Source organism: Harpia harpyja, chromosome 6, assembly GCF_026419915.1.
Source record: "Harpia harpyja isolate bHarHar1 chromosome 6, bHarHar1 primary haplotype, whole genome shotgun sequence".
NCBI classification, from domain to species: domain Eukaryota; kingdom Metazoa; phylum Chordata; class Aves; order Accipitriformes; family Accipitridae; genus Harpia; species Harpia harpyja.
The window spans coordinates 20,458,140-20,471,727 of NC_068945.1; the positions used below are offsets into that span (position 1 = coordinate 20,458,140).

Below are 13,588 nucleotides of genomic sequence, written 5' to 3' on the forward strand. Positions count from 1 at the left end.
TAAAGTGCTAAAACACAGACAAGCCATCACATGAAATGGTGAAAGAACCACTGGAGTCTGAGGCCTGTTTCATAACGGGCAAAATTTTCCTTGAACTCCTGTCTTACATGAGTCACTCAGCCTCACACCTCACGATATTCAGGGATGCTATAATTAGTGAGAAATGTATGACATTGTCGTGTCTTGGATACCACATAAAGATACCTCTAACAGTGAAACGTGAAATAAGAATAACTGATGCTATTAAATAACAAAAGTAATTTTATTTTATCAACATTATAAATATTTTCTTTCCCTTCATTTAACTCCAAAATGAGATAGTAAAACCAGTACAATGGAACAATTCAGGAGCTCCTCAGTCCTACTGAAAAGGGTCCCATTTAATAACAAATTAAAATGGAAAATGACATTTTGTCAGTCCACAACCACATTAGCTGAGCATCCCTAGGTACTTTGTCATTCAAATGGCACAATTCTAAATGTGTGCGCATATGTGTGTGTGCATCTATATATATGCATACTGATATTTATGAATATACATATATATAGTAATAAACACACATAGACACAGACATTGAACAGAAACTTTTAGTAAATCAAAATGTTTTACATGTAATTTAAGTGGGTTCCCAGCTGCACACTGAAATTTGGGCCCTGCACAATGCAGGCACGACACTGTACTAAGCTAGACCCCAAGTGCTCAAGAGATTCAATACGTACGTGTCACCTTTAACTGCTGCAGAGTCTGCCTGCTTCTGGTGGCTGTCCAAAACCGAGAATCCCATCACACTTGAAAAGTGGTGAGGAGTAATCCTGCAGCATCCTGGCCCCAAACTACTTCCCTCAATGAACCAACTTCTGATATCCCTGGCCCTGCATGAGCCATTGCAGAAAACAATATACATGCTCTATTATCTACAAATACAATGCATCGCCAGTATCTAATGCATTATGCGTGCAGTCCTTTGGGACACCTTGAATATTAAAGGCACTACATACAGCCAGCTCCTGTCCTATCTCCAGTGCTGGGGTTTATTTTCATGATACAGTAACCGCCTCCTACGGAGCACACAGCGCGGGCAGCTTTCCAGAGGCACAACAGGCTCACTCTGATCATAGCATCGTACTCCAGCTGCTGGGGAAAAAGGCAAGCCAGACTCTCTCACGTGCTCTAAGCTCCTTTGAGCAGTCCGAATGGCACAAAGGAGCTCAGGAAATCTGCCCGTCCTGCCAAGCTGCTCCAGAGCCAGCCCTTGCTTCAGCCACCCTCCAGGCATGAGGGATGTCTCACCGAGGCGAGGACCACTGGGGACAGAGAGGGACCAGACCCAACTCCCTTGTCATAATTAACGTGTGGCCTCTGGAAGCTACCTGTGATTAGAGCGAGCCTTTACTGCTCCACCTGCTTCATGGGACTAAAGGACCAGGGAGCAGCAACAGGCTCGCTGGCCATCCTCCGCTCAGGCACCGGTCTGGCCTCAGCACAGGACACAACCAAGCCCCTGGTGTCATTGAAGCTTCCTCCGTTTCTCACATCAGTAAAACAAAGCAAAAAGATAAAACTGATACTAATATTATTCTTATTATTGTCAAATATATAGAAATATTACAGTAATGTCTTTCCTCACAGCTGGGAAATGATGCAAGGCCTACCATGACTCCACAGCGTGAGGATCTTCCTTGTGGAATTTTCACATACATCAGAATTATACTCTGATTTTTTATTTTAACAGTTGCCAAATTCTGTTCTAATTTATACACATATTGACCTTCGCCACAAGGCCCTGGATGATTATCAAGGGAAGGAATTTGGCTTTCATATTTTATTTTTTAAACAAGAAAGGTAAAGACAGAAAATAAGACAAAATACATTTCATGTCGCCATTGATCTATAGATTACAAATATATATAGTTTCCTTCCAGAGGAAGAAATACTAAAGAAATATTTTGCTCATATCAAATGAACTTTTGAAAACAGAAAAAAAATAAAAAATATATTTTTCAGCTCCTCCCTCTCTGCTACAACACTCTTCTTTAAAAAAAAAAAAAAAAGAAAAAAGAGAAAGAAAAGAATCACATTCATTTCATTTCCACAACTTCTACCAAGGAAGAACAACTTATCTGAATAATGACCTGAGTTATTTTCATGGTTTCCAAACTGCATGTAATCCCGATGATCACCATCTACCAGAGACCTACACCCAGCAAGGCGTGTGAAAACAAACACCGGTAGATCTTTCAAAAAAACCCAACAAAGCAAAATTAAAAAAATCTATTGCAAGAATTATGCCAAAAGTGGGCCATGAGCATCTTCACAGGAACTGGTCAGACAAAGTGGAAGTGGAAGCTCTGCTATTTCTGGCAGCTGAGTTGTCTGTAGCAATCCAAAACCTGAAGGTGAACATTTTGTGTATGCCTGTGTGTATGTGTGTTTGCTTTCTTTTCTTTTGTGGTTATAATCTTTGAGGTAAGACAGAGAACAGATGAGTACAGAAGACACGGCTGGCCTTTACAGCTGCTAAGCAACCTTACGTTTCCAAGCCTATAGTGGGTAACAAGGGAAAGAGTTGCCGTGTGTCCTTCTCCAGTGGGATAGCCTTTCTGAAACTTTATTCCCTTGGGGAATTGGGTAGTTTACAGGTTCAGCCGAAGAAGGATTTCCTATTATTCCCAGTGCAACCAGGGCGGTGCTCATTCGTTTGTTGACGCCAGCAAGCCTAGGCTGACTGCTGATGTTCTAGGTCTCCTTCCTACCTCTGGCCGTAACACAAAGGGGGACTGGTCCATAAGTCAGTCCATCAGAACCCCCTCTGTCTTGCACAGATCCCTCCCCAGTGTAAAACCCATCTTTTCAAAAGTAAAAAATAGCTATCAACTTTTAGGCAGGCCTGAAACCTGAGCAGAATCAGGTCGGTAATTACACACGCAATGGTGGCGTGAGAAACCTTGCTGGTACCTTTCTGCTCTGCTATACAACGTGGTGTATCCCATATAACTCCTTTCCGTACAAATGACTGTCTCATGAGGATACCGTAACCGTATACCCAGCAACAATGAGGAGGTTAGGTTTTGTTAGTGCTGTAAATCTAACTGTGCCCCACACCCTGGGAAACAAGGCAATAGGCAGAGTCCTCTCCAAAAGTGAGAAAACTCCCCGGTGATTGAGCACTGAGGATGCAGCTTCTGAGAGGACAGCGAGGGAAGGAATGCAGCCAGTGAAAACATTGGATTTTTCCTAAGGGCATCCAGAGCTCCTCAAATTTTTTGCTACTGCCTGACCATTTGTGAAGACTTAACGCAGAGATAACAGGTACTATTGAACTGATGAGAAGTGAGGGGAATGGGAGAATAAAAGGAATGCAGGGAACTGTAGGTATGGAGGAGGGCCTGGTTGGGTATTTTAATGTCCCAGTTAGTTTGGTTCCCCCACACCCTCTTTTCTCTTTCCTTTTTTTTTTTTTTTTTTTTAAATAAATTGTACAGATGAACATGGGAGAAGTTCATGCTACTTGCTGGAAGCAATAAAGGTAAATTTCTGTGGCCCATGGATTCCACAGACCTTTGAGTGCCCCGCCTCATCCATCGTGGGCTAACTTATGGAACCTAACTGTTCCGTGGCAAGACTCAGTAGCCCTTAGAAACTGGTGGCATGTCCTCAGGTATTTTCCATGAGAGTCAGAGACACGTTGATTCCATCAGCTTCTTCCTCATACGATGCCTGAGTGCTTCAGGTGCAGCCTTGCGATTTCCAAGGATCATCTTCTTTGATGTTTTCAGAAATCAGACTGCTGTCTCCAGATCCTCATGTGAAACCATTTGGTAGTTTTGTCGACTCTCCAGGTAGGAGGCCAGATCTGGGTCACCAGCTTGCTGAGCCCTGTCACGAGGGGTCTTACCCTATAATAAAGAAACATGAAGAGAAAGTCTTGTGCTAACATATTTAGAAGAACAGATGAAAGCATGACCTGGAGAAATTACTACAGGAAAGACAGAAGCAAATTTGGAGAATTTACTTATTTGTTGTACAAGTTGGTGTTAAGTTTTTCTATCAGTCATGAGATTCTGAAGATTTTCAAAGTCCTTGTGTGGTTTAGGACAAATCATGCAGTTCTGCAAGAACATGCTATTTGATACAACACACAGAAGGACTCCCATGCTGGAAGGAACTGATTTTTCATTCTAGGGCTACAATCCCTATGTGAATGAATATGACATGCAGTACTATAGCTAACACTTGAAAAGTGCAGTGCACTTCACAGACTACAAACTTTGCTAAGGATGTGCAGAGAGAGATGCCCAACACCTGAGATGAGTTTAACGTGTCTCATTCTATCGCAAGTACAAATTGTTTTTCAGTGCATCAACTTGCTACTCCATTATCTGAGCTCCTTATGAGTACTGTTAAATTGGACCACAAGCCTATGAAAAAATATTGGAAACATGTTAAAGTATCTCCACAAAAACAATCCTGCTCCTTGGATTTCTGGGCAGATGAAGATTAACAAGTCAGAAGCCACTTGTCTGGATTTCAGCTGTTGTGGAAATTATTTTTTGCAATGTACAGTACTCTCATCTGAAAAAGAGATGATCTCTCTCCCCCTTATAGGCTACCCCATACAGCATAACATGGTAGGAATTGTTTTTAATTGTCTTGCTGCAGCAAAGGTGCTTCTGACTCTGCAACCTAGAGATCCAGCCACCTCTCAGCTGCTGACCACAGGATGCTTATGTTCAGAAATGCCAGAAGGGCAGCGTCTGGACCATGTTCCTAAGTGATCAGATTGTTGTATTGACAGAATATTCCTAGGGTTTAATTTTGCCCAGACTTCTTTCTCAGCCAAGCGTACACCGAGAGAGGGTTGTGGTTAGTGTCACATGAGTGAGTGCAGGGGCAAGCAAGAGCAAAAGAAAATGGTTAGCCATGCTCACAAAGCAAGGCAGCCACAATAATCAAGCCTCACAGATGCTATGCAATCACAAACCAAGGCTCCCCCAGGTGGTCCTTGCCCACAGGCCTCTCTTTTGACCACACAAGAGGAGGATGCTGTGCCATGGAGATGCCTCATTCGCACCCAACGCACCGAATAGTTTGAGGCCAGGCTCTCACTATGGTGAAGATGACCCACGTTGGGGACTGAACTGAAGTCTCTTGTACTTGTTTAAATCAATACAGTTTTCTAAATAAAAATAGCTTGTTTAAAAAGAGCTGCTCTTGGCACACACAAGGAAGCTTCAATCACGCAAACAGTAGGGACGGATGCTGATCGGTCTCGCTTGGCTGCAGTATTTTATAACTGGTTGCCGGGGCTGGGTTACCTTGCAGTCCGTCTTTCTCAGAGAGGCTCCCGCATCCACCAGGAGCTGGCAGATGGCACGGTGGCGCTGGCAGGCTGCCTTATGTAATGCTGTCTCACCCCTAGACCAAAGTACAGAAACCAGCAGTAAGACATATCACACCAATGTACATTTACGAAGTATGAGGTGCAGAGGACAGACAGAGAAGGATGCTGCATTTCTGCGAGGTTCCCTCTTGCTGGCAGAGGCAGACTTGTGCACTCTCTCCCTTAGCATCTACATCCTTTGACTCAGTAGGAAAGCCTGCAACGCACAAATAGCAGACGGAGAACTTCTGAGGGGTGGGAAAGAAACATGCACAGGTTTATGTATTCAAAGGACTGAATGTCACGTTCCCATCCAACCACCAGTTCTGCTAACTGCTGCAAAGGCAAACTAGCCACCTTATTATTTCACAGCAGGGAAAGCAGCAACAACATTTGTTTCTTCCTGCAATTCCGTTCCTCAACCTCATTCTTGGATGCATCCTAGAAAAATCCTGCCCATCAAAGACATGACTGGTGCACTTGCTGCCCTGGTTCTGATACCCTGCTCTCTTGGACGTACGAGAGCAAGAGCTGTGTTTTTGTTTTCCACCGCTGGACTGGTGAGCTACTGGGGAAGCTTGAACACATGCTTTTCAAAGGAGAAGGCTGTGTAGTGGGAGCAGATTTATTGCAATGCTGCTCACTCAGACTAGGGCTACGTGTAACAGGATTCTGAGACTGACTGTAGTATCGAGGTTAAAGAAATCTATCTAGATTTGCCTAGGAAGAGGAGGAAAGTATGCTTTGAGTGGGTTGAAAAAGTGTCCTCAATACTAGTATCCAACAAGTAGGGCCATTACATAACCTCCAAAATAACAAATGACAAGAAATACATGTAGTAGGACAAATTTTGCACCTACCTACCCAGAAAGTCAGAGTGCCTAAAGGAATTTCAGCCTCAGTCCACGACAGGGCAAGTTGAAATATTGCTAGGCAACCTTGTAATGAATCTGCCTCTGCTGCATGAGAACTAGATTCAGAATGGGATACTATCCGATTTCCCCCTGAAGATCAAAAGACAAATTCATGCTGCCAGTTACGGCTTGAACCTTCCCTTTTCAAGAGTTAGCGGTAGAGGGACCTTTGTAAAGGGAAGCCCTCATAGCCATGTTCACTTGCACTTTATTTCAGTGGCTGTGCTATGGTACTGGATGAAGAGAAACAGGCAGTCCATCCAGACCCCATCACCCCTGGACTGCACACATGCACCTCGTGCAGAACCTTTCTGGCATTCTCTGTTAGCAGAGGAGGGCACTGTGGGATGAGGAATGGTAGGTTTAACCCCTATGAGAAAGGCAACTTTTGCTTCCCATATATTCCATATACTTCCCAGGATTATTCGTGCTACCCTTACATACTCTTTGTGACACCTTGATTATACAAGACGTAGAGCAGCTGGGAACTGGAAAGTAAAGGCTTTTTTTTTAATAATAATAGAGGTGATTGAGGTTCTAAGTACTTGAGAGAAACCTTCAACTCCACAGGTTGTGGCCACGTGGGACAGCTAAGGCAGAGCACCCTGGATGAATCAAGAAGGGACTGAAGAAAAGGTGTAGACCAAGAAAAGTAATTTCCTGACTTCTGGAATTTAGTCTTCAGGTTGGTCCCTCGGTAACTGGATGCCAGAAACATCAAACCACAATGCAGGACTTGTATTCCTCTAGAAAGATTAAAGAAGTATGGGAAGCAGTAGAGGGGAAGTCCTTTATGGAAGTCAAGAAACATTTGTTTTAGGCCAGAAAGCCACATACAAGGTGGTGGTTGTTTGGGTTTAGGGGGACTTTTGTTTGCTTGTTTGTTTTTGAAGAGCTGTGCCATTTTACAAGCTTTTTTATTTGAAAGTTTGCACTTCTTCTCCGCAAAACAAGATAAGTCTGCTAGGCTAATGCACATAATGTGAAGGGCAGGGTAGGTTGTACTTACGTTTCACTGTCTGTCATGTCCAGTAATTCAGATGGACCTGCAAAAGACAGTCAGGTATGTCATATAGCATTTGTCTGCACGACTAGAAGAGTACGACTACCAGGAGAAGATTCCCAGTGCAAATACGTAAAAGCAGCCAACTGAAAGCTCAATTTGCACAAATATGCCAAACTTCAAGGTAGTATTTGCTTGTGCGAGCCCTTGCACTAGCAAAATTCTGAATGCACAGTCACTGCTGGAGTGTCAGCACCAGGGAGTAGCAGCCTCTAAATTATACTGGGAATGAATATTCATGGAGTTTATTTTCTCACTCTTCACCTTGCTCAATTAAGTGGTTCACATAAGTACAGTGCATTGAAAATGCTGATATACTGGAAACCCTGATATATTGCAAGTTAAAATCTATTGTTAGTACCAGAGGGAAAATGTCATTAGGAAGTTGAAATTAGCCAAATTCTGTCCTGAATGACATCCCTGTGCTACTCCATTTAATAGCGTTATACAGAATGTAGATCAGGGTGGAATATTCCCAGCGGTCTTTATATTGATATGCAAATCCTGTACTCTACTGGTTAGCAATGATCAGGAAAGTAAGATTAAGAAAAACAGAAAAGATTTTTGTTAAGTGGGACAAAATAATGCATTTATGGTAATGTTCTTTTGTCCTTGATATTCACCGCAGGCAGATATTTATAGCAGCAAATTCCATCACTGAATTACAGCGATATGGAAAGACTAGGGTCTGGGTAGCATTTGAAATGACAAAAACTTTTCCCTTTGCAGTCTGTCTTATTATTCTTCTCTCCACTGCTCTGGAGCATAGTGCCAGATGGTATGGGGCAGTTAGCAAGGGGAACAGTGAAACTTTACAGGAATTTTCCTTCCTGTGCATGAATATTTCTCTTCAGCACACTTTGACTTTGAAATTCAAGAGTCCTCAAGAGCTTACAGCAAATCTCACCTGAAACTGAGGAATTTCACACTACTTGCTTACAAAGGCCTACACACAACCTCTCTACACTCTTTTCACTCTGAGTGTGTGTCAAAATGGATCAGAGCAGCCTGTCTCTCCCTCACTGCCTTAACAACATACAGATGCAGTCTCATCAGGGGCAGCTAGCTGCCTCGGCTGCTGGAGCTGCAGGTAGCTCCTTCACTTCATCTTCTGTCATCAGGAGAAAGGGGTGCTCAGAAAAGTAGCATGCTTAGTCCCCAGTGCACAGGGCATTACATACCTATCAGGGCAGTTCTCCAAACTCATTAGCCGCTGTCAATTTTTAATGCACAGCACCCTGACTCTACCACCACACATCCTCATCTCTGCACTCGGCAGTTATGTGTTAGCTCCTCCCTATCAAAAAGAAGAATCACCCACGACCCCTGAGCTCCCGTAAGCATGAAGAAGGATACAGGGGGCTAAGAAGGGCCCCTTGTTGAGAGGAAAGAAAGATAAGGCCTGAGAAACTAAAAAGAAAAAAAACCCCACAGATGAAGAAAAATACTCCTTTACACATTCCAGGAGAAAATCATGTCCTCTCAAAAATAAAGGCAATTCCCCATGGCTTGCTGCAATACAGCATCCCAGTGACAGGTAACCAGGAATGGCCTGCAGTGTGTTAGAAAAGATACTGCCAAGTAAACTACTATTTCTGTTCATGGATGGGACAAGGAAGGTTGCGATGCAAAGGTGGAACAGGGTGACTGGGCTGGCTGCATTGGGCATGGAGGTACTTGCCCTGATAAGCAGAAAAACCCATTAAAACATTAGGAGGAAGGATGGAAAGAAGTTAGAAGAATATGAGAGAGAATGAGAGGGAGGAGAAGCTGGGTCAGGGTGGGTCTGGAGAGATAGGAAGCCAAGGGTGAAGGAAAACTGGTGTCGAGCAGGAAGAAACAGCAAGGCTAGGAGAGAGGAGATGACGATGAGCGGGCAGCCTGCGAGTACAGACCTGAGGAGGTGCCAGGTACCTCCCACCTGTGTGCAAAGGGTGCTCTCCTGGATACTGTCCCAAATAAAGTATTTCATGGGAGTGCCCCAACTCCACCCCAGTCATACATACCGGCCAGATATTGGGGTTAATCGATTAGCAGCACAACATTGTACCAGGATTCATTGGCTTCATTCTTTCTGGCCTATCTCTGAAGCTGAAATGTCCCAAGTCACACACAGCCTGAGCTGTGCCCTTTACTTCTTTATTTTATTTTCCCTTGTGCTTCTCTTAAACCATCTCACGCCCTCCCCTTAATTCCCTTTCCCCTCTTTTTTGGACCTCATTTTTACATCAGTCTCCCTGGCGCTGCCAACCGACCATTCCAAATCCCCCTCTGCCCCGGGACAAAAGCTGCACAGATGTGGGAAGGGCTGGCACTGGGAAAGCTAACGGCACTGTCATCCTGACCCAGCGGGGAGGCGACTGTTTTACTCCGGGACAAGAGGCAGAGAAAGAAAAGGGGACCAAGGCACAGAGAGAGAGAGGACAAAATAACCCGATAGAAATCCGGAAGGGAAATGCATGAGTGAGATTTCTATCAAGGAAAACAGCAGGGGAGGAAATAAAAACAAAAGATAGAAATGTGTGGAGAGTGGAGGGAGGGGAAAAAAAAAAAGAGAGAGAGAAAGAGAGCTAGCGACTTGGGGGCTAAAGAATGGCAGGATGGGGACGGGGAGGGGGGGGGGGGGGGGGGACGAGGACATGGGGGTGGGGGGAGAAGTTCGCATGAAAGGAGCTGAAAAGCATGACGCACTGAGGGGAAGCCCAGCTGAGACCACTCTCTTTCCTTAACATCTCCGATAGACTGTCTGTGTAGAATTATTAACTTTTTTCCTTCTCTCCTTCTGCCCCCTTTCACTCCACCAAAGCCCCTCTCCAGTTTCTCAGGAGGCAAAGCAGCCTGAGCTGGGGATGGGAGGAGGGAAGGGAAGGAGACGCTCAAAAGCAGCTGCCCTTTAGCTGAGCTCACTACAACATAAAAGAGACACTAAATGACCATATTTCAGAGGCATTTCCAAAATATACAGCACCATGCAGTCCAAAAGGCCTCCGGCCCACAGCACACCCTGCCCTCTCCAATGGATGTGGTTACAGCTACCTCCAGGAGACCCACAGCTATTAACCCCTGCCAGTCCCCTATCCTGTCAGTCCTTTGTACAACTGGGGAAGAAGGGTATTTACTTTAAGCAGTAATGTCGGACATTATCAGCATTTCTGGGTGTTTATCTGCCAAAACCTTCTTTGTTTAATAACTTGATTGAGGTTGTTATCTGGGGGACAAAACTGGATTTGGTCCCTTACCTTCAAAGAGGGAGTATTTTTACAATAATAGTAATCTGCAAAGTCAGAACTATTTCAAGCCTTTCCCCAAGTCCTCACTCCTCATTTTTACCTGATGTGAAGATTAACAGTGTCTGGTTTTTACTGTTAGCATCTTTTAGCTCAGAATTTCCACTGTAATCGGGTTATGGGAGCATGCCTTCCATTGTGACAGTCTCTCAGTCACGTTGATCTAAAATTTGGTAAACTTGCAAATTAAAATAGACTATTTTATACCTTGTGCCTTCTAGGAAACCTAAGCTGTTTCTGCCTAGGCCCCTCACAAATGTCCACTACCTTAAAACAGTCTGCAAATCTAGACATGCCAGCAAATGTCAGGTAAACTCACTCTCCCTCAGTGTTGCTTTCTGGTGACGACTCAAACTTTGTCCCTGACATACATCTCTGTCACGGCTTTCCAAAAGCCTTCTTTGGAACTACTGAATCTGGTCAGGATGCAAATCCAAACTCACCAATGGCTCTTCACTGCTGAATTTGCAGCGCTAAGAGTAATGAAAGCATCATCTTTCTTACCAGAGGATGCTATCTAATGAAGCAAGGACATTGAGGTTTGAGGTCACAGAAATGTTCAGGATGGGATGCTCTACTGACTGACCGTTCCATCAGAAGTTCCCACCACAAACTCCTAAGGCAACTGTAAACATTTTTCCTCTCTTCTGTTTGAAATTAAAATACCCTAGATGAATTACAGACTTCTTGCTTGTCTTTTGAGCCTCTAGGGAAGAGGAGAAGACAAGGAGAAGGCAAACAGAATGTCTTGTATAATGTTTATAAATTATAAATAGTTCACAACTGCCAGATAAAGACTCCAAGCCAAGTTTGATTCCAAATACAGATAATGATTTAGGAGGTCCTTTTTCTAACAGACCTCCTTAAGCCTTCCTTAATTCTGTTTGTGTTAAGCAAGTAAACAGTTAACTCTTCTCTAATGCGTATGCATTAGGGTGTGAGACAGTTGCTGACTGCAGCAATAAACAGATGTGGTTCTGATACCTGCTGAGTTTGGCCCTCAGTTTCTAGCTATGTATTTCTTAGCCCAGCTACAGACAGATCTTAAAAGGTGACCCTCCTACTACAAGCAAAAGACCCCTGATTTAGGAAGGCAGTCTTGAACAACAGACAGGTCTGTGCATCTGCCCTTCCGGCACAGGGGATAGAGATAAACTGTTTTGCAGGAACAGCAGCCGACACAACTGTTCATGCAGCAGTAAGCAGCTGTTGTCCTGACACCTACTACATTGGTGCTTCAGCTGCTGTTCCAGGCTTGTGTTAGTCCACTGCTAAGTATCTGGCAATAGTACACAGCAGTTTCCTCGTGTGACTCACCTCTATTTTTTCTAATTTGAGAAGGGCTATTTTCCTCCCCTTAACATCTGAAATCATTCTGATCAAGATCACAGAATAACCTCGTCTATTAATGTACCCTGCATGTTTGCAGAAGCATAAAGCCATCTCCACAAAGGACAGCCTCAGCATCACTACACCATTTTCCCTCCTTCATAATCCCAGTGCTATGGGCCCCACTCCTGTACCACATTTGATTCACCCCACTGTTTTCAAACCAGGCAGTTAATATTCCTGGTACGGTGGTTTTTGTCTTGTCTTGTTTTGTTGTTGCTGTTGTTGTTTTTTAAAGATACTCAGAAGATCTTCCCTGTGTGATTAATAATAGGTTTTCTCTGCTGTGTGCTGGAGGGTATTTTACAGTGGAACTCCTCAATTAATATAACTATCTCCAGCCATGTATGGGAAGCAGACAAACTACAGAGGAAGTGTGGCTGGGCAGAGGTAATTGCCAGAACAGGAGTAAGACTCATTTTTATCAAGGGTTGATATTAGCAGAGATGAGAAGCTAGATACAGGGAAAGCCTCAGATATTAGTAGCATTGGATCGGGTCTTATACAGTAATTAATGTTGAGAAGATGCCAGATGCCAGAGAACGCAACAGAAAAACAAGGACATTATGATGATGATGATGATTCAGCAAGAGAGCTCGTTTGTGACTGAGAAGTGCCCAGGGTAGAAATGAGTTTCATTAATTGCTTGGTGGGAGAAGAGAGGAGGCCTCTATTAGAGCATTGTCCTATGCAGTCTCTGATCCCCGGAGAATGTTAAATGAACAATGCGTTTGGAGAAGCCCAGAGGACGTATGTCTGGAAAGCTGCAAAAGCTTCCTGCCATCCTTGGGGATAAAGGGGGGAGAGAGGAACTGAGCTGACATTTGCTCAACCTTCTGGTTTGTCTTTGTCTAACAGTCCGTAATCCCTCACATTTCTCTATTCACTTCAAAAATTCCCATGGATTCCCTGCTCACATCCTTACCAGCTTAAATGATCTCATTTTAAATCTTCACCAAAGGAATGGTAACTGGGTCAGACTATGACTAAGTTAAGGTATATGTCTCTAAGAAAAATCCTGGAGATGCAGCCATGACAGTGAATTGGCACAGGTCACATGCAGTGTGAGAAGAGACCAGAGGCAGTATGAAATTAAGTGAAATTATGTCTGCCTACAGAACTCAGAGGCACATACATGCACTGTGACTAATGAGATAATCCAGAGAAGTTAAATAGGAGGTAGAGTTAGCACTGGTAAGGCTTGTTAAACTGGTGAGAAAACTAGCCAATATTTGGATATAAGGCCAATTGCACTTAGCTACCTGTATGTAGGTATTTATACATAAAAGAGTAAAAGAGCAATTCAGCCCCCCTCAGTCAGATATTTAGGGCACAGTTCAGCTGCCCACACACAGATATTTTGTGCCATTCGATATGCCTACAGAACAAGCCTTGGGATGCATTTGGAATGACAGGGTTGCTTGCTTGGGCTTCAGGTGCCAGTCCAGCATGGGTCTCCTACAGGCCTTGTATGTTATCTTGTATACCCATGCAGATGTCCTGGATATCCAAGGGCAAATTACATTAGATAGCTATGGTTAGCTAAATAAATGA

At 43.8% G+C, this 13,588-nt stretch overlaps 1 protein-coding gene across 7 annotated transcripts in view; it reads right to left on the reverse strand.

Annotated features, from left to right (window-relative positions):
• Positions 1-241: 241 nt before the first annotated feature.
• Positions 242-13,588, reverse strand: part of DGKI (diacylglycerol kinase iota) — a 226,140-nt gene continuing 212,793 nt past the window's right edge. For all 7 annotated transcript variants that reach the window (XM_052788831.1, XM_052788834.1, XM_052788829.1 and 4 more), the window contains 3 exons: positions 7,305-7,341; positions 5,317-5,416; positions 242-3,897 (listed from right to left, as the gene is read on the reverse strand). In XM_052788831.1, the coding sequence (XP_052644791.1) occupies positions 3,781-3,897; positions 5,317-5,416; positions 7,305-7,341 (254 nt within the window). In that variant the 3' untranslated portion in view covers positions 242-3,780. The remainder of the gene's footprint in view (positions 3,898-5,316; positions 5,417-7,304; positions 7,342-13,588) is intronic.